This window comes from Haliotis rubra, unplaced genomic scaffold, assembly GCF_003918875.1.
Source record: "Haliotis rubra isolate DU_JTF1 unplaced genomic scaffold, ASM391887v1 Scf115, whole genome shotgun sequence".
NCBI lineage: Eukaryota > Metazoa > Mollusca > Gastropoda > Lepetellida > Haliotidae > Haliotis > Haliotis rubra.
In genome coordinates this window covers 582222-604702 of record NW_025765059.1, presented here as the reverse complement: position 1 = coordinate 604702, position 22481 = coordinate 582222, and the positions used below count along the sequence as shown (strand labels likewise).

Here is a 22481-nt window from a genome sequence, read left to right as displayed (position 1 = left end):
CATGCTTTGTATTAATGTCTAGCCAGAGATGAATGTACTTATTGAAAATGCTCGACATATTAAGCTAAATGACCATAACTTCAAAGCCCGTTGGTTTTTTCAGTGGAAAGAATTCTTCTGGTTCCAACCTCTCCACTGTTGTAGTAATGGAATTTCCTGAGTGTTCACTATTGTGGTGACAGTAATTGTTACCTGGTACATTTGTAGTATTGTCATTTCTTACCTGCACATTTTTGCAGCAGTGGTATTCACTGCCTGTCCACTATTTTAGTGGTGGTATTTCCTGCCTGTCCAGGACTGTAATAGTGGCATTTCTTACCTGTCCACTATTCTAGTAGTAGTATTTACTGCCTGAATACTATGGTAGTAGTGATTCAATGTGTGTCCACAGTTAGTGGTGGTATTTCCTGCCTGTCCACTATTGTAGTAATAGTATTTCCTGCCTGTCCACTATTGTAGTAATGGTATTCAGTGCCTGTCTACTTTTGTAGTAGTGGTATTCAATGCCTGTCCACTATTGTAGTAATGGTATTTCCTGCCTGTCCACTATTGTAGTAGTGGTATTCAATGCCTGTCCACTATTGTTGTAATGGTATTTCCTGCCTGTCCACTATTGTAGTAATGGTATTTCCTGCCTGTCCACTATTGTAGTAGTGGTATTCAATGCCTGTCCACTATTGTAGTAATGGTATTCAGTGCCTGTCTACTATTGTAGTAGTGGTATTTCCTGCCTGTCCACTATTGTAGTAGTGGTATTCAATGCCTGTCCACTATTGTAGTAGTGGTATTCAATGCCTGTCCACTATTGTAGTAATGGTATTTCCTGCCTGTCCACTATTGTAGTAGTGGTGTTCAAAGCCTGTCCACTATTGTAGTAGTGGTATTCAATGCCTGTCCACTATTGTAGTAGTGGTATTGAGTGCATGTCTACTATTGTAGTAATGGTATTCAGTGCCTGTCCACTATTGTAGTAGTGGTATTCAATGCCTGTCCACTATTGTAGTAATGGTATTTCCTGCCTGTGTGCTATTGTAGTAATGGTATTTCCTGCCTGTCCACTATTGTAGTAGTGGTATTCAATGCCTGTCCACTATTGTAGTAATGGTATTTCCTGCCTGTCCACTATTTTAGTAGTGGTGTTCAAAGCCTGTCTACTATTGTAGTAATGGTATTTCCTGCCTGTCCACTATTGTAGTAGTGGTATTCAATGCCTGTCCACTATTGTAGTAATGGTATTTCCTGCCTGTCCACTATTGTAGTAGTGGTATTGAGTGCATGTCTACTATTGTAGTAATGGTATTCAGTGCCGGTCTACTATTGTAGTAGTGGTATTCAATGCCTGTCCACTATTGTAGTAATGGTATTTCCTGCCTGTGTACTATTGTAGTAGTGGTATTTCCTGCCTGTCCACTATTGTAGCAGTGGTATTCAATGTTTGTCCACTATTGTAGTAGTGGTATTCAATGCCTGTCCACTATTGTAGTAATGGTATTTCCTGCCTGTCCACTATTGTAGTAGTGGTGTTCAAAGCCTGTCTACTATTGTAGTAATGGTATTTCCTGCCTGTCCACTATTGTAGTAGTGGTATTCAATGCCTGTCCACTATTGTAGTAATGGTATTTCCTGCCTGTCCACTATTGTAGTAGTGGTATTGAGTGCATGTCTACTATTGTAGTAATGGTATTCAGTGCCTGTCTACTATTGTAGTAGTGGTATTCAATGCCTGTCCACTATTGTAGTAATGGTCCAATTGTATTGTAGTAATGGTATTTCCTGTCCCTGTGGTACTATTGTAGTAGTGGTATTTCCTGCCTGTCCACTATTGTAGCAGTGGTATTCAGTGTTTGTCCACTATTGTAGTAGTGGTATTCAAAGCCTGTCCACTATTGTAGTAGTGGTATTGAGTGCTTGTACACTATTTTAGTAGTGGTATTCAGTGCATGTCCACTATTGTAGTAGTGGTATTCAATGCCTGTCCACTATTGTAGTAGTGGTATTCAATGCCTGTCCACTATTGTAGTAGTGGTATTCAGTGTGGTATTCAATGCCTGTCCACTATTGTAGTAGTGGTATTCAGTGCCTGTCCACTATTGTAGTAGTGGTATTCAATGCCTGTCCACTATTGTAGTAGTGGTATATTGTAGTAGTGGTATTTCCCTGTCCACTATTGTAGTAGTGGTATTCAATGCCTGTCCACTATTGTAGTAGTGGTATTTCCTGCCTGTCCACTATTGTAGTAGTGGTATTCAATGCCTGTCCATAATTGTAGTAGTGGTATTTCCTGCCTGTACTATTTTAGTAATGGTATTCAGTGCCGTCTACTATTGTAAAGTATGACCAGAAATTATTGACAATTTTAGGAATATGTTTAAAATTGGATTTCTTGTATAAACAACCGTGACCAGCTATCAAGTGCTTGGTTTCATTCAGGAGAGACAACTTCGTTAATCCTTTTTCATTAGTTTGTGAAGAGTTATCCCCCTTTGTTTACTTGCTAGCAGACAACATTTTCAGTGATCCTCAGTATGGATGATTTAGAGAAGAGGAAGTTGATTTTAGAGTATTATAACAACTACATCAGATCAACTAAAGTGATTTCAAGTAGAACAGGCATCCCTTTGTCCACTGTTTATCGTGTTTTGAAAAATATTGCAAATGGATATGGCAATGAGCACCAGGGAGGTGCAGGTAGGCCCAGAAAATTGACTGTCGGTGACAGAAGGCGGCTTGGTATTCTTGTTTCTAAAAACAAACGAAGGAGTTTAGAAAACTTAAGGCTGGATATGATTGATAGAGGAACTTTGGCTGTCTGTAAGGAGATAATTAGAACTGAGCTGCATGCAATGGGTTGGCAGAAAGGTCGAGGAATTCCATGAACAAAAGGATCGAAGGTTGAACTGGTGCTTACAGCGTAGATATTTTAACTGGGACAATGTGATTTTCTCAGATGAAAGTTCTGTGTGGCTGTTTCCTAATACACTTAAATTCTGGACTAAACAAACTGAAAAACCTTTGTATCAGCGCCCAAAGTAGTCTGAAATTTAACGTGTGGAGTGGCATCTCAGTGTTAGGGGCAATGCCCCTCTGTGTATTTGAAGGGAATATGAACAGTGAGCAGTACACAGATATTCTCGAGGGACATTTACTTCCATCTGCTCACGTGTTGTATGGAAATTTTTTGATTTTCCAGCAGGACAACGACCCAAAACATCGTTCAAAGCATTCACAGGCCTGGTTTTGGACCGAAAATATGACATTATTAGATTGGCCAAGCTATAGCCCTGACCTAAATCCAATAGAAACTGTTTGGGGACTTATGAAAGAAAGTGTCAATAAGAAAAATCTGACAAATATTGCTGAAATGAAAGAAGAGGTGGTCCGATATAGGGACAGCATGGACCACGACTTTCTAACTTCTTTGATCAGTAGTATGCCCCGCCACATTGAAGCCTGCATTGCTGCCCATGGTGACTTGAGAAAATACTAACTGTTCACCTGTCTTTGAATCTGGAGTTATGTTCTGCTAATATTCACATTTAATATGTGAGTATTGAGTGAAACAAATAAAAAAATTACAATCTTTAAATTCTCAATAATTTCTGGTTGTACTGTAGTAGTGGTATTCGATGTCTGTCCTCTATTTTAGTAGTGGTATTCAGTGCCTGTCTACTATTTTAGTAATGGTATTCAATGCATGTCTACTATTGTAGTAGTGGTATTCAATGCCTGTCCACTATTTTAGTAATGGTATTCAATGCATGTCCACTTTTGTAGTAGTGGTATTCAATGCATGTCTACTATTGTAGTAATGGTATTCAATGCATGTCTACTATTGTAGTAGTGGTATTCAATGCCTGTCCACTATTTTAGTAGTGGTATTCAATGCATGTCCACTTTTGTAGTAGTGGTATTCAATGCCTGTCCACTATTTTAGTAATGGTATTCAATGCCTGTCCACTATTGTAGTAATGGTATTCAATGCATGTCCACTTTTGTGGTAGTGGTATTTTAATGCCTGTCTATTATTGTTGTACAGGTATTCAATGTGTGTCCACCGTTTTAGTGGTAGTATTATTTTCCTGCCTGTCCACTACAGATGTAATAAATAACAAAACACTGAATCAACCACATATGCAAACTGTCGTCATGAAACAGCAGGCTGGTTTATTACATCACCAGACTGAAGTAAGGCAATTTAAACTGGAACATCATTGGCAACTGCTGTGAGCACTGATTATTGTTGAAGGATTGACCATAGTACTTTGAGGATAAGTAGGATAATGTAAAAATAATAGAAAAGACTGCTGTTTCACATATACCTTCATTTAAATATTTGTCATTTGCAACTTCATACCCTTCAAACAATCATTGTTACACACAGATCGGAAACCTTCATCCTACTGCCTCCTAAGATACAACCTTATGATTGTCTTACAACACAAAGTTAAGATATCTGGAAAAATAAAACAAATTCCCACTTAACCATCAATAAGTGGAACTAAGTTATGGAGCAAGTGCAGCACTCTTCTAGATTACTCTCCCCTATCACAGTATAACAGTGTGACCAGTGATCAGGTTTACCGGACAGGGACATTTGTATTTTCTGGATGCAGTCTGCAGATTGTTCATGTTTAATGTAGATACTCAGCAAGGTTCTACAATATTTTCTACACCTGCACTGATAAGCAGAACAGTGGATATTATCACTTGGGCATTATGTAGCATTGCAACTTGAGCATTATGGCGCATTATCCACTGAGACATTATGAAGCTTTACACTTGGGGTATCATGAAGCATTAGATCTTAACTATGATGGGAAATGAACTATTGAAGGTTATGAAGCAATACAGCTCGAGCGGTTTTAAACATTGTCTACCTGAGCATTATGAGGCACTACTCTACTCCTGGGGCATTATGGGGCACTATAACTGAAGGATTTCAGGGCATTACACATGGAGCATTATGGGGCACTAAACCTGGAGCATTATGGGGCACTATTCCTGGAGCATTTACGGGGCACTATACCTGAAGCATTATGGGGCACTATACCTGGAGCATTATGGGGCACTGCACCTGGAGCATTATTGGGCACTGTACCTGAAGCATTATGGGGCACTATACCTGGTGCTTTATGGGGCGCTATATCAGGGGCATTATGGTGCACTACGCCTGGAGCATTATGGGCACTATACCTGGGGCAATATGAGGCACTATACCTGGGGCATTATGGGCACTACACCTGGAGCATTATGGGGCATTATTGGGCACTACATCTGGAGCATTATGGGGCACTACACCTAGAGCATTATGAGGCACTATACCTGGTGCATTATTACAGCTGGAGACTTGACACTTTAGGGTACATTATTTTCTTGATGGGGTCATGGACATACATGGTAAACTGTCAGATGACATTACCTAGCTTTGCTCATATCTTATTGGTTGTCACAGATATTAGTTATACAAACATGACGGGTGTTACATTAAGGCACCATCTTCCCTCTGTACTGGCGTCTACTGATGTAACAGATGATGACAACTACATTATTGTCAGGATACATTGTCAGAAGCATTATCGGGGATGGATATATGGGCAGTTGTGTGGATTGATACAGGGGCATTATTGGAGTTTATATTGAAAATTGATACATGGCATTATTGAGGTGTGATAAACAACCATTCTCAGTTAAAATGTACAATTGCCAGTGGAAACTCGCGGGAAAAAAATGTTTCATGTTCGGTAAATTGCATTACTTTTCATGAATTACAAGCATTAGAGAATCTGTTACTGATCAGTTGACATTTGTGTGAAAGCAATATTGTGTTCGGCATAGAATACAACTCATTTTACTTGTTAAACTTGTTTATATGTAGTAAATGTTATGTACATCAGTTACCATAACGTAAATTACGTTACTTCTACCTACAAAATTAAAAAAAATATTGTCTGTTTGTTTCTTTCTCATCCTTGATTTTTATGTTCTTAAATATAAAAGCACACTTTGAAATTTCATTATGCTGGTTTATTACGTTGACTTGTAAGTAATAAGTATTATCTAGAAGAGAATCATTGGCGGCAATATGTTTGCCGACAGCAAGAAAATCATGACCAACTGTAAAGGAACAGTCAGTTTCGAATATTTTAGTTGACCAAAAACTTCTATTACATTTGACTATTGAAACTGTCGATTTCATATGAAAAATGGTTTCACGTTAAGGATAGCGGGGCCTGCAACCAGTCCGACAGCATTTGTACAACTTAACTGAGAATGACTGAAAAGGTCATTATGGATGACTGATAAAGGGTCACTGTCAAGCCTTCATACAGGAGCATAAAGGAACATTGAGACACGGACATTACTGAGGACTGATTCAGGAGCATTATTTGGTGATTCTTACAGGAGCATTATTTGGGGATTCTTACAGGAGCATTATTTGGGGATTCATATGGGGCATTATGACGGATTGGCACAGGGCGGGTTCAGGGGAACCGATGGGCGAGCATTACAAAGGACTGATATACTGGGCACCAGGGAGAGTTGCTACTTGGAGCATGGCGCGCTGGAACTATTGAGAAGGGAGCCTTATGTAGCATAACAAAGTATGTATTGAACATTACAACTGGGCATTGTTGAGCATTGCAACTGGAATGCACGGAACATTATGGCTTGGGTGTCTTAGAGCATTTGAAATATTGAGGGACATTGGAAATATATGAAGTATTAAATTCTGAACAACTAGAAACATCTCTAGAAACAGTTGACTGCAAGGGTAAGTTCCCCACGGGAATAACAAGAAATAGAAAACACGATACACATCTTTGTAGAAAAAACACTTGAACACGGATAAAAACAGCAATGTCAAAATTCAACGGTAACAAACGAGTTCTGTTACAATAAATGAAGATCGTTCACGAAGTGTACATATATACAGAGGGCTGTCGACGCTCATCTAAAACATGACTTAAAAATTCACTCAACAAAGGTAAGATATATGATCCTGTTGGTAAAAACCATACACTACACATACTCTGACAAATGTCAGTATCTTTGTTTACAGATTTTGGAAACAAGATGAAACACGCCTAGATAACGGGTATATCACAATCCAGATCTCCCTGCACAGAGGTAGAAGCAAGCACTCCTGAAGGCCAGTACACGTTGTAGCCACTCTCGCGCATCCACAACGCCATCACTCAAAACGCCATCATGCTGACCGCCATAACGCTGAACGTCATTACGCTGATCGACGTTTTCAGCACATACCAGATGTTATTGGTTACCAGTACAGATTGGGATACCATAGCATATTTTACAGGATCACAAGTAGGGTTGAAACATACGGGAGTTACAGGGTTATGTTTAGGGTATACGAGCACTATACCAGCAGTTTACATTATGTCACTTCAATAACAGAACATTGTAAGCATTTAAAAGGGAGTCACATATTTGTACCGGAAGTTACTTCAATGGCAGACATCAAGAGTTACTAAGCTATTGAAACGATAGTCAAAAAATGAACTGTGTTTGTTTTGTGCACTGAAAGACAGAAGTATGTGACCCGAACGTCATTTGGTCAGTTACTGTTACTGTCTTCATATAATCGGGACATAAGATACAGTTGATATGTAATGCCGTTCCCTGTGTTGTATCAGGATTACCTTTCAAAATATCGATGGAAACAAACCACACGTTAATACCTTTAGAATAACTATCATGTAAGTAAAAGCGATGATTTTAGTCCATACGCTGCCTACGTAGGCTGAACGGACGTATTCCCGTTACGTTTTACGTGTGATGGATTAGGAGAGTGTGTTGCGTGAGAGGAAGGAGGGGCAGCACCACGGGAGTGCCAATTAGGGAGAAACCAGGGACCGTTAAGGGGAGTTCCAGCGTATTTGGTGTTGATCATCAAACCACTGACTCAACCATAGGCATTTATAAACCACGTAATGACCTTCACCATTGTAGACAGGGACCCACATAATTACACAATTACGAAAGTAGTACCACCATCCTCGTTAATCTCCAGGGTATACGTTCCGATAAAATCTCCACTAGTACCCTGGATGTATCTGGATGGCTCGTCCAGACAATTTTTTTACCTCCCTTTGCTGGCTCCGCATTCTCACAGTAGCCAATCAGCTAAGCCGCCGTTACAACGGAGCTTGCCAGTGTCAACAAAGATAGCGGTCGCAGCCGCGAATCAGATTTGGGGGCGGGATCTCATACAGACAAATTGACAGGTCTGAAACCTTAAAAAACATATGCAAGAACTCTTTCTACCTCTTTCAGAGTACCTCTGCAACAATTATATTGCCGAGCTTAATCGATTAGATAAAAGAAGCGAAAAGTTGTGGTTAGTACGCTCAACTTCCCAGCGTAGACACCTGAATGGATTAAAAGCCAGCCAAGGGAGGTAATAAAATCATGGGGCCGAGCCGTAGATGCATCCAGGATATAGTGGAGATTTATCGTAACGTATACCCTGGAGATTATCGAGGATGGTGGTTCTCATGATGTAATTAGAAATCGCGTATGAGGAATGATCAATTTGTGAGGTACGTGGACGTTTCAGGAGCTCCTGCTGTAATGGAGCTTGTCCAACCACATCCGGTGTACACTGGCAATGTTTGTAATGAGGTGGAACATACCACGAAGTAGTATATGTATATCAGATAAGGCAACCTACGTTATACGGAATCGCCGCTATAGCACAGACAGTCCTGAATATTATCTCTCACTCCTCGGAATAACAAATATCACACCATTTCGTTCGTATGCCACGACAAGGTCTCACTGCAACTGCGTCTCCCAAGCAGGACAAGAAGACTGAAACCACCCAAGTCGAACATCAGCAGATTGTGCGTTATACCGAGGAGATACAGTCATTAGCTGCTCATAGATGTGTTCTTTCCTTGGTGTTCCTCATCCACCATGGGCTTGGTTTCGGTGGGACCATACTGGAACATCTTCAGTTCACAGTGTCGCAGACTCCTGAGAATTTAACACACATCCACACATCAAGACGCATCCCTGTCTCATGCAGCGTTGACAAGAAGCGACATGCTTTGGTTATATGTCCAGTCTATACCTGGAGGAGCTGCTAAGATATTTCACAAAACGTTGGCGAACATTGTTTCTGAGCTTGTAAGTTGGCTTTTCTTCGTATGGACTCTGTGGAGAAGAAGACAGAAGATAACCAGGTTTACAGATACCCTTCATTGGCATGTATCAGTCACAGAGGTAACGCACCACGGTAAAGCACCTTACTGTAATAGTTGATGGCGATTGTTTAACGTGTAGACTTTGTGCCATGAGGAATGGTATGTGTCAATCTTGTTATGAGAAATGGTTAGTGTAGATTATGTGCCATGAAGAATTGTTAGTGTTGATATTGAAACATGAAGAATATATGGATAATGGTGCGGGCAGACTTTTTATCATAGATAATGCTATGTGTAGATTTTGTAATGGTCGACAGTGGTTGATGCCTCACCGGCTAATTGTCTCTTGTCTACACTGACTAGGGCTTCAAACAGCAGTTTGAGAACATTCTCATCCTTTCTAACTCCATGCAGCCAGATCATCAGCAGCCTATAGCCGTGCTCCTTGTAACTGTTGGGACCTGCACAGATAAAGTTTAGGCCATGTTGTGGTCACTCGTAAAATTGCTTTAGAACACGATATTCTAGGAAGAGACACCCTTTTGCCGATGTTCCAGGAAGACTCACCACGTACTGATGTTCTAGAAAGACCCATCCGTATACCTACTTCATAGGAAGACCCACCCGCGTACTAATGTTGTAGGAAGACCCACTCAAGTACAGAGATTCACAGAAGACCCACTCACGTACTGATGTTCTTGGAAGGCCCGCCCATGTACGGATGTTCCTGGAAGTCCACCCAAGTACTGATGTTCCAGGAAGACCCATCCGTATACCTACGTTCTAAGAAGACCCACCCACGTATCGCTGTTCTACCCGAAGACCCACCCGTGTATCAGTGTTCTATGTCGACCCACCTGTATACTGGTGTTCTATAGATCGGATATGTTCGGGGGTGAACCTCCAATGGACTGCAAGTTTCTTCCAGTCGTACTGCTTGAGCTGTTTTGTGGCAAGTTTCCACATCACTTCCTTCATCTGCGTGGCTGCGGGGTGTGCAAGACGACGGAGATACTGGTGCGGGTCCACGTAGCCGAGGTCCATGTCGTGGTAGTCCTGATACAGACAGAAAGGGTGTGTTTTACGCCGGGGACATTCAAGCTGAATCTCATCGACGTATAAATAATGCTATAAATGTGAATCAGAGGAGTCATGGGAATAATGCTATAAATGTGAATCAGAGGAGTCATGGGAATAATGCTGCTATAAATGTGAATCAGAGGAGCCATGGGAATAATGCTATAAATGTGAATCAGAGGAGTCATGGGAATAATGCTATAAATGATGTGAATGCTATAAATGTGAATCAGAGGAGTCATGGGAATAATGCTATAAATGTGAATCAGAGGAGCCATGGGAATAATGCTATAAATGTGAATCAGGTGTCATGGGAATAATGCTATAAATGTGAATCAGAGGAGTCATGGGAATAATGCTATAAATGTGAATCAGAGGAGCCATGGGAATAATGCTATAAATGTGAATCAGAGGAGCCATGGGAATAATGCTATAAATGTGAATCAGAGGAGTCATGTGAATAATGCTATAAATGTGAATCAGAGGTGTCATGGGAATAATGCTATAAATGTGAATCAGAGGAGTCATGGGAATAATGCTATAAATGTGAATCAGAGGAGTCATGTGAATAATGCTATAAATCTGAATCAGAGGAGTCATGGGAATAATGCTATAAATGTGAATCAGAGGAGTCATGGGAATAATGCTATAAATGTGAATCAGAGGAGTCATGGGAATAATGCTATAAATGTGTACGGTTGCGTATGAAATATGTTGTAATCATCCTTTTTCGTCATCGTCAGATATTTCTTCATAATGACGTGTCGTCTTCTTCTCCAGTACCGTTGACGCAATGGAACATCTATTGGACTATGTACTGGTGAGATCGAATAAACAAAGTTAAAATCTAAACCAAATCTAAACTGAATGTTAACCTAACCGCCGCCCCGCACGGTGAAGGTTTTCATCCATCTATCTTATCCTTTCTCATGCCTTATATGTTAACTGTTATTTCCGTTCCTACACAAGGCAGATAGGTGGGATGAAGCAACTCTTATAATACTCACCCTCGCTATGGCGTAGTACCTGTCTGCTTTGATGATCATGTCTACAATGGCGACAAAACTGCCCCTAGCGGCAAGTTGGAGAGCCGTCTTACCCGTCTGGAAATAAACCATATATTCCATCAGATCAGTCCTTGATCAACAGCCAGGGTCAAAGATACACAAATGGTTGACTTAAACTCCACATTTATGAAACACGTGGCTTCCATTGTCTGTTGATCTACTATGTGTTTGACCTCTGTTTGATCTTCACCTGTTGTGATTGTCCAATTTTGTGCGCAGAACTTCTGACCGACCGTTTTCACTGCACCTAAATCTTCAATGCTTCTAACTAATGTCTAGCCTTCCATATTGTGATTGTCTTCAGTCCCTCAGCTGTCCCTATGTGTTTGACTAGTGTTTCTAGTTGTTTCTTTGTTATTTCTAATCGTGCACCCTATGTTTAAGTTCAGTTTGACCGTCTATACAGTTCTTAAGGGTGTTTGACTTCTGTTTGACAGTCTCAATTAATTCGGAAGGTCATCGATGTGTTGAAGTTCTCCTGAAGTCTGAAACGTGTTCGACTTCTGCCAGACCCTCTCCACTTTGCCCGACCCCACCGACTGTGCCTGACACCCCACCCCCTACTGTGCCCGACCGTCCCCACTCTGCCCGACCACTATGTGACGCCCCAGGAACCCCACCTTCTCCCTGGCCTCGAGGCTGGCTCCCCCGGCCAGCAACACCTCCACAACGTCCAGGTAGCCGTTTTCCACCCCCACGTGTAGCGCCGTCTGGAGACGCTGGTAAACAAATACATACGGCCACATATAGTAAACACACAACCACATAGCACCACTGTTGTGATATCTAAACAGGATTCAGTGTTGTCATATCTAAACAGGATTCAGTGTTGTCATATCTGAACAGGATTCAGTGTTGTCATATCTGATCAGTTTCCACTGTTGTGATATCTAAACAGGATTCAGTGTTGTCATATCTGATCAGTTTCCACTGTTGTGATATCTAAACAGGATTCAATCAGTTTCCACTGTTGTGATATCTCACATGAATTAATAATCTAAACGTGACACACCGCCCAGCTTTCATTGCTCTTAAAATAAACTATCCATTTAAGTAATAACCTCAGCTTTTGTAAATGCATCACAGTTTTGTAGGGAGCATATTTTAATGAAGTTTGTCAGAGGAGCTCTTATATTCAGAAAAGTAACGCACTTAACTCTGTAAGTTATGTGTAACAGGTTAGAGTTAAAACACAAAAACATGTTTTACAGCTTTAAAAACTATAACGTACGTGATTAGGAAGATCAAGTTCGCAGTTATTCTCAACAAGCACCAGAGCTACTTCTTTGTGGTTGGCTAAAGCTGCCATGTGTAAGGCGGTATTCCCCTGCTGAAATGTGAAACAGCAAAGCATTCACATAGCACCTCCCGTGCAGCACCATATATTCAGGTATCCATAATATATCAGAGTGATAGTATCCGTGAACAGTGCATCGGTATGAATCCCGTGTCAAGGTCACGGTCAAGGTCATGCAGGACGTTGACATTTATCGCTTCTGCGAAACCCACGAGCACGAGTTGGGTGCTAATACACCAAAGATCATACGGATCATATGTTTCGTATCATAGGATTGTGGTACTTTCCGAAGTAAAAGTGCTCATATCTGATTATTTGAACTTTCCATTAGTCCTTAATCTCCAACATTAATGATGGGACTAAAGATGAATGTGAGACTAAATGCAGTCTAGATTTAAAGACGTTAAACATGGAAAACTTACAAAGTTTTGAGCATTAGCATTGCATCCGTATTTGAGGAGGCTCTGGCAGACATCCACGTGAGCATGCATTGCCGCCAGGTGGAGCGGAGTGACTTCACGCTGCAAACAAACATGGCGGCCGTTACATGTGCGTCGTAACTTTCAGCAGTGACATACTATACGTATTGAACACACACAATGATAGTATTGTATGAAAACTCAAAAGGCATTACATGAATGCACTAATGATTAATCAGTGTTGAAATGCTCTGTTCGTAGAATATATTAAGTCTGTTGAAATGCTCATAACACTTTATGCCCATTTCATTCTGTCTCAATGGTCTTTTGGTTTCAGGCTGAGATCACTAAACAAACACAGAACACATAAAACTTATCCCTTTATCTCGTGACCTAAGCATCTCACATACCCTACTCTAGATACATGAGATAGACATGTTATTTAACAAAACAAGTACATTCAAATGACAACCCAAGAGAATAATTATAGTCTATTAATTCTGAAGCCGAGTAGGAACACTCACGACGGTCTCGGCATTGGCACTGGCCGTGTAGTCCAGGAGGAGGTCAACGACCTCTCGATGGCCGTTGTCGGCGGCGGCATGCAGGGCGGTCATCCCCTCCTACAGCAGCGGAAACATCGTGATTTCAGTGCAAAAAATATACTATCCATGTATGTATTTTAAATCCTCTCCCAAACTGCTTCTTTGGCGAGTGAATGGTGTTCTACGACGCTATCACGGACTGTGTCTGGATAAAAAGGCCAAAGGGAATCGTTTCTGAGTTTGGCTCAAGTTTGGGGAAACGGAGCTGACATTTCTCAAATTAAAACTTTTATTTTATGCAGACGATTGGAAAAATCTAGGATTCAAACCAGCATTCAGCGGATCCTGTAGCGGTTACTGGATGTAACTCGTCACAAGTAAATGTTCCCTTGCCAGAAATGAATAACCTTTATGCTCTGTATCTAACAGAAGTGAGAAAATAGATGTTGTTGTCCTGAGACACTTCCTATGTGTCTGACACAGACTACAATATCAATCCGTGGACAATGACAGTTGTACAGATGGCAAAATGAGAAGGAGCTGAGACACGCAACAATATACCACCGATACGTTAATTAGGATCAGACCCAGTTTGTAAGCTGATCCAGTCTGATTAAAAATTGATAAAAGAACATGGTGCGCATGTGAGAACAAGCTGGTCATGACAATAGCGTTTAATGTATCAGCATCAATCAGACATGGGATTAAGGCAAGAGGTATTACTGGTTCAGACAAGACATTTACGTTCAACAAACATTATTACTATGTACTAAAATGTCGTTAATCTGGCGTCCTCCCCACCCCTTCCTCCAACACACACAAAACACATTTTCACTCAAACAGACTCCACCGTGCTGTCTGCTGCAAGGTTCAATGATGTGACCCTTAGTTGAGTACTACCATCTACACCCCCAGCCCGACCCCTGCTCCTTACCACGTCCCTGTCATCCACCTCCACGCCGCACAGCAGTAGACGTTTCAGCACCTCAGCGTGGCCGTTTTTAGCCGCAAGGTGGACAGCGGTCTCGCCATTCTGCATAGAAAGAGATCAATTACATCTTACAGGTTTCAAGGCAGCTGGAGAACCGCGGATCATGATGGAGGTGTATAACAAGGGGAAACAACTCTGACTTGTATGTGTGATTATATACGTTAGTATGAGTGAGTGAGTGAATGTAGTTTTACGCCGCTTTGATCAGCATGCTAGTATTAATTCACGTCGAGAGACACTAAATTCTTTGTGGCGAACAGCCGGAGCAAACAACGCCCCCTTTCTTGAGAAATTGAGTTTCATATTTTTGTCTTAAGAATGTGTTTAATCGTAAATACTTTTGAGTAATCAATCTCAATACCTTCAATCCCTTGTTTACTGGCTTAAACCAAGAACATATATTTATGACATCAAGACACGTAGTATGCAATCTGGCAATGGTAATTCACACACATTCAATCTATCCAAGTAACTGCCCTGTGACCTAGAGATGGACAGCTGGGCCCTTATTCTCGAAACGTTCGTAGCCCTAAGAATTCTTAACTTTGATCGTAGCCAATGTGTTAAGAATGGGCTTAAGAAGTTCGTAGGGCTACGAACGTTTCGAGAATAGCTAGCCAAGACTTCATTCGCTGACACCTGCATGGACGGAATCTGACACCTGCATGGAGTGGATCGGTCTTATGAACTTTACCTTATCTTTACGCTGGATCTCTGCTCTCATCTCCAGAAGTTTAAAAATGACGTCAAGGTTTCCATTTTCCGCCGCTAAGTGGAGCGCAGTTCTGTCATTCTGTAGACACATGAACAACTAATTTACCCGAAGAATGCCAACAAGCACTTGTTTATACATTGTTGAGCCTAAAAAAGAAACACCACATGTAACATAATTGTTAATTGATATGTTAAGAGTTAGGTAATAACATCATTAACATTACATTTCTCATGCTATCACAATTAAAATAGGGTGGGAGCCTTCGCTAATTAACACAATTAGTCGAGAAACGTGCTTCCTCCCTATCATGGGATTAGAGGTGGGAAATGCTTCATGAAATATAGGTTTTCGCAAATAAAATGTGCGATAAATTTCCTGAAATGTACGACTAGAAAACCATCTGGATTTCCTGAAGCATTGACGGAAAAATATTTTGTCTCTAAGAAGAATTAATAATAATAATGGACCGTCCATTAAACAGGAAATAATCAGAAAAAAGGGAGTTGCATTTGGAGTATAATAATTCTAAAAATGCTCCCTAAATATAAACAAACAAGATTTGCCGAGTTAAGTGAAGTCCTACATGGTTGTCGCTGGTCAACGCGGATAGACACACTGCATGTTGGGTGGTCACATTTAGTCACACTTACAACCTGTATAGAAGATGGAGCTTATACCAGCTTATCTGTAATATTCACCACGGTCTGTTGGGGAAACATGCCATGCAAGGTCACGTAACCGCACCATCTGTATATATTATGTCACAGACGGTCGATGTAGTATGATAGATAAAAGTGAAATTTGACGGAAAGTAAAGAATCAGAAAAGATATTTTATGAAAATGTATGATATAAAAGTCATAATAATATTTATGCTGAATACAGATGTGTTAAAATGATTAAGTATGGAGTAACCGATACCATAGTTCCTCACCTGTGAACATTTCAGGTGCTAGAAGACGTGAATAAAATTGATTCAAATTGATCAGGAAGAGAACTCACTCGATGATAAAACGACGTCTAACGTGTTCGTAGAAATATGATGCAGAGTAAAGAGAAATAGAGAAAAAAGAGCAAACTGTGACGCACTGGTGGGAGGTGGGGTCATAAACTGTGACGCACTGGTGGGAGAGGGGGTCATAAACTGTGACGCACTGGTGGGAGAGGGGGTCATATACTGTGACGCACTGGTGGGAGAGGGGGTCATATACAGGAAAGGGGGAGTACAAAGAAGCAGTTATACTATTACATTAGGGCCGATATGTAGTTTACAGATCTGGGGCTCCTTTCACCAAGCAATCTTTACTAAGGTTAACCTTAACTCCCATTCTTTAACATCGCACTAGGGTCACCTTAGTGACTTACGATCACCTTAGTGCTCTGTGAAAGGAGGTGTCGGACTGTAAATTTCAATGTTACGACGCACATTTGCTACATCCTACGCTCATGAGATATTTAAATCTTTCAAACACAAAGGTAACATGTTACCCCGTGAAGGCGACATTGTTGATTCAACTTATGTTTTAACTGCTCTCTTCCTCTTTGCCCGATTTTATTATGCTACATACGGTATACTTTCCAATGAGTAAGTGACAGAACTCATACGCCGGGTTTAGTAATATAGAAAAACATAACGGCGTAGGACACAGGAACGGATTCATTGTACCCGAGTTGGGACTTGAACTCTCAGGGTTGGCGTGACGAATTACGTTTACACCATTTAACTATTCCACCACCGTGCGTTGTAAATAGTAGAACGGTGTTGTCGGTGATTGCACTCCACTGACCTCTGTCCCTGATGACTTCTGTGTAATTTGGCACCAGGGAGTGGTTCCACTCAGTAAAACGGGCGTCTGCCTTCGCCAAACATTAACTACAGCATTGAGAGTAAAATACGAGATTCTAATTATCCCCAAGTGATACCGATTACAGTTCATTGCTTCTAGTACAAGGACTGACTACTGTTAAGCACATGTAAAATACTAATTGAACAGAGCAGCTAAGCAATCAGCTAATATCTCATAAGTTACGGGTAAGTCTTTTGGGGAAACTAAATAACGAACTTACATGTCTTTAACCTATAAGCTGCTAGAACAACTAGGCAATGGCGTGTCTAGAACCTACTGATATGCTACTAGAACTAGACTAGACAGAGGACACAGCGGAAACCTAAACCTGACCACGATTGCTTCTTACTACAAAACTGGACGACCAGACCCAAAAAGTCGAACAACTATAAGTTGAGTCAGGACTTTCTTACTGACTCTGTTTATATTGATCCAACGTGTCTTGCAGCGTTAGTTAATATACCACTCAACATATGAAAGGATCACACCTTTCACTGAAGATGAATATGATCATGATGGTCTTTAGCAATTGTTGAGTAGTATATTTTCACCGGATATAATATAACCGGAAGTACGTATCACTTCCTTTATCTGCTGGTGACTCTCGTTATTTGGAACTGGCATTTTGGGGGATCGGGAGGGGGTGGTCACGTGACGAGTTTCACATAAACGAGAGTCTCCAGTTAGTTCAAGACTTTTTGGATTGGTGTCTGGAATGAACCAGTGAAACCTGCACCAACTAAGCAGGGGGAACTCAGGTGCACAAACAGGGTAATCAACTTATCAGAGAAAAGTAAATGTTATTGTTATAAGGATGGTTACTTATCCCACCTTGATAGGTGTGTCCACAAACGGTATTTTTCGTCGCTTGAACGGAATGTGAGAAGAGTTAGTGAGACAAGAGGAATCTTAGCTTTACATGGATACATACTGCAACCTGCAAACTAAGTCTCTTAAGATACACAAGTGAAACACATTAACGTCACGTCTTTATGTAAATCACGTATACCAAAATTCAGCTGTATAGAACGTCGGTACATAACTTACGCATATCAAAGTTGAATCATAACGCCACGTTACTACATAACTCACGCATACGACAGTTCAGCATTTGAAACATAATCACGTTATTATATAACTCACGGATACCAAATCTGAGCATATGAAGCATAATGATATAAACTGATAAAACACGCATACAAAAGTTGATCCAAATGAAACATAACTTCACGCATATCAAAGTTGAACTATATGAAACGTAACCTCAGGGCATTATATAACTCACGCATGCCAAATTGTAACCATGAAAGCATGGTCAAAGTTGACGGAGTGCATTTAGCGGTAGGCGACACAGATACTATTGAGAATGTGAGGGTGTAATGGCGGGAGCATCAAACAGAATCTGTACTGCAGGAGGGGGTAGTTGGTAAAGATGGACACACTCTATGTCCTCATGCACAAGCAACGGGGCACATAACAAACCTCAACGAAATACAATCGGGGAAAGAAAAGACGTCTGACGATCTGCCTGTTGATTGTGGCTAGGCTGTACAGATAACGTTGAAGATGCTCATCGAATTTTACATCTAAACATCTAGCAGTAGGTAGCATCCAAGACACTCTGTATTTAACCTATAAACTTCTGTTACAGATTTGTAACGTTATAAATACCTTGCTACATTTTACAAAGGGTTACCGCTACCATAACTACCACATGTACCCACTCACAAGGATATCAGTTATACATGCAGTTTCGTTCTACCTTTTCTGTGATGTTGACGTTGGGGTTCTCCAAGGCTTCGAACAGGAAGTGCATCACTTCCACTTGGTTGTTCTCAGCAGCGCAGTGGATGAGGCCGAGACCTTGCTAGAATATCAACATATGTATATGTACACCTGGCTGGAATATCAACATATGGACGTGTACACCTGGCTAGAATATCAACATATGTATATGTACACCTGGCTGGAATATCAACATATGTATATGTACACCTGGCTGGAATATCAACATATGTATATGTACACCTGGCTGGAATATCAACATATGTATATGTACACCTGGCTGAAATATCAACATATGTATATGTACACCTTGCTGAAATATCAACATATGGACGTGTACACTTTGCTGGAATATCAACATATGTATATGTACACCTGGCTGGAATATCAACATATGGACGTGTACACCTGGCTAGAATATCAACATATGTATATGTACACCTGGCTGGAATATCAACATATGTATATGTACACCTGGCTGGAATATCAACATATGGACGTGTACACCTGGCTAGAATATCAACATATGTATATGTACACCTGGCTGGAATATCAACATATGTATATGTACACCTGGCTGGAATATCAACATATGTATATGTACACCTGGCTGGAATATCAACATATGGACGTGTACACCTTGCTGAAATATCAACATATGGACGTGTACACCTTGCTGAAATATCAACATATGGACGTGTAGACTTTGCTGGAATATTAACATATGTGAATATGTCAACACATGGTCATGTACATATCAACATATGGACGTGTACACCTGGCTGAAATATCAACATATGGACGTGTACACTTTGCTGAAATATCAACATATGGACGTGTAGACTTTGCTGGGATATTAACATATGTATATGTACACCTGGCTGGAATATCAACATATGGACGTGTACACCTGGCTGAAATATCAACATATGGACGTGTACACTTTGCTGGAATATCAACATATGTATATGTACACCTGGCTGGAATATCAACATATGGACTCGTACACCTGGCTAGAATATCAACATATGTATATGTACACCTGGCTGGAATATCAACATATGGACATGTACACCTTGCTTGAATATCAACATGTGGACGTGTACACCTGGTGGAATATCAACATATGGTCATATACACCTTGCACAAAAGCTGGCGTGAATATCAACATATGTATATCAACACCTGGTCATGGAATATCAACATATGCTGGACGTGTACACCTGGTTGGAATATCAACATATGGTCATATGTACACCTTGCTGAAATATCAACATATGTATATGTACACCTGGCTGAAATATCAACATGGTGTATATGTACACCTGGCTGAAATATCAACATATGTATACGTGAGGACCTGGTGAAATATCAACACATGGTCATGTACACCTGGCTTGAAATATCAACATATGTATACGTACACCTTGGCTGGAATATCAACATATGGTATATGTACACCTTGCTGAAATATAAACATATGGACGCTGAAATATCAACATGTGTATCTACACCTTGCTGGAATATCAACATATGGACGTGTGCACCTTGCTGATATCAACATATGGAAATATCAACACATGGACATGTACACCTTGCTGGAATATCAACATATGGACGTGTGCACCTTGCTGGGATATCAACATATGGACGTGTACACCTTGCTGGAATATCAACATATGGACGTGTGCACCTTGCTGGGATATCAACATATGGACGTGTACACCTTGCTGGAATATCAACATATGGACGTGTGCACCTTGCTGGGATATCAACATATGGTCATGTGCACCTTGCCTTGGTGGATATATGGTCAACCTTGCATCAAAAGCTGGACGTGAGGCACCTTGGTGGAATATCAACACATGGTCATGTACACCTTGCTTGATATCAAATATGGACGTCTACACCAATGGTGGAATAACAACACATGGTCATGTACACCTTGCTTGAATCAAAAGCTGGACGTGAGGACATTGGTGGAATATCAACACATGGTCATGTACACCTTGCTTGTATCAAAAGCTGGACGTGAGGACATTGGTGGAATATCAACACATGGTCATGTACACCTTGCTTGAATCAAAAGCTGGACGTGAGGACCCATTGGTGGAATATCAACACATGGTCATGTACACCTTGCTTGTATCAAAAGCTGGACGTGAGGACCTTGGTGGAATATCAACACATGGTCATGTACACCTTGCTTGAATCAAAAGCTGGACGTGAGGACAATGGTGGAATATCAACACATGGTCAATATCAACACATGGTCATGTACATCTTGCTTGAATCAAAAGCTGGACGTGAGGACCTTGGTGGAATATCAACACATGGTCATGTACATCTTGCTTGTATCAAAAGCTGGACGTGAGGACCTTGGTGGAATATCAACACATGGTCATGTACACCTTGCTTGTATCGTGAAAAGCTGGACGACCTTGGTGGGAATATCACATGGTCATGGACATCTTGGTGGGATATCAACACATGGTCATGTACATCTTGCTTGTATCAAAAGCTGGACGTGAGGACCTTGGTCGAATATCAACACATGGTCATGTACACCTTGCCTGTATCAAAAGCTGGACGTGAGGACCTTGGTGGGATACCTACACATGAACACATACTACTAACATCGGCCTGAATATTATTACACGAACATATCGACACGAATACCCTGTTGATATATCAACACATAGACACAATGGCCTGTTAAATATATAAACACATGAACACATAGATCCTGTTTGAACATTAAAAAATGACATGTAAACTTTGTTGGAGGAATGAAAATTCATCTTGTTGACATGACACGTTAAATAGCGTCAACAACACAACAGGCAGACAGCTTGTGCAAATGTGCTCTTCTTGGAGACCATCTTGATGACAGTTTCGATTCATAATGGGCGTCAGCGGGCCTACAACACGTGGTACAAAGTAATGGGATACAAATTACATATTTCTAACTTCTTTCATCCAAAGCAGTCAATATGCACATTGGCATGTGTGTTAAGTCATTACTACAATATTTGACATGAACAAAACGGTTTCTGCGTACACAGCAGAGGATATAATATTAGTAATGAAACGTTTTCTGATTTCAGTGTATTGCGGATATATCTGTACGAAATTACTTCCAATGTAGCAGATTGTAGTTGTCATGTCTGGAATACCATTAGATCTACTAGAGGTAACCATTCACCAGAAAGATCATGCATGCTCCTCTCACCTTGTTCTGACAGTGAGGGGTAGCACCAGCGTTGAGAAGGCATTTTAATACTGGCAGGTGTCCGAACCAAGCCGCCCACAGCACCGCTCTCATCCCGTACTGAAGCAGACAAATCATAATATATCATACCTGCAACCATCACATTTTGTAAATAGGGGCCTGCATAATATACGATGGCCTCATTATGGGCAACCAACAGCCAGCATTATCTTGACAAGCCTTGTTTAGACCTTTTGACATCGTTCTGAAGAATGAAGACCATACCTTGTCTTCAACTAAACACGGACACCATGACTTGGATTTACTAAACAATGACACCATGTCTGCTCTCTACTTAACA

General features: G+C 40.8%; 1 protein-coding gene across 6 annotated transcripts in view; it reads right to left on the bottom strand.

Moving 5' to 3' along the window:
* Nucleotides 1-8435: 8435 nt before the first annotated feature.
* LOC124254314 (ankyrin repeat and death domain-containing protein 1A-like) overlaps nucleotides 8436-22481 on the bottom strand; it is a 49361-nt gene continuing 35315 nt past the window's right edge. For 4 of the 6 annotated variants that reach the window (XM_046688239.1, XM_046688246.1, XM_046688264.1 and 1 more), the window contains 13 exons: nucleotides 22142-22240; nucleotides 18887-18991; nucleotides 17956-17991; nucleotides 15258-15356; nucleotides 14507-14605; nucleotides 13552-13650; nucleotides 13031-13129; nucleotides 12543-12641; nucleotides 11932-12030; nucleotides 11252-11347; nucleotides 10025-10223; nucleotides 9500-9628; nucleotides 8436-9177 (listed from right to left, as the gene is read on the bottom strand). In XM_046688239.1, coding sequence (XP_046544195.1) covers nucleotides 9107-9177; nucleotides 9500-9628; nucleotides 10025-10223; nucleotides 11252-11347; nucleotides 11932-12030; nucleotides 12543-12641; nucleotides 13031-13129; nucleotides 13552-13650; nucleotides 14507-14605; nucleotides 15258-15356; nucleotides 17956-17991; nucleotides 18887-18991; nucleotides 22142-22240 — 1329 coding nt within the window. In that variant the 3' untranslated portion in view covers nucleotides 8436-9106. The remainder of the gene's footprint in view (nucleotides 9178-9499; nucleotides 9629-10024; nucleotides 10224-11251; nucleotides 11348-11931; nucleotides 12031-12542; nucleotides 12642-13030; nucleotides 13130-13551; nucleotides 13651-14506; nucleotides 14606-15257; nucleotides 15357-17955; nucleotides 17992-18886; nucleotides 18992-22141; nucleotides 22241-22481) is intronic. The other 2 variants (XM_046688251.1, XM_046688259.1) reach the window with 1 other exon arrangement.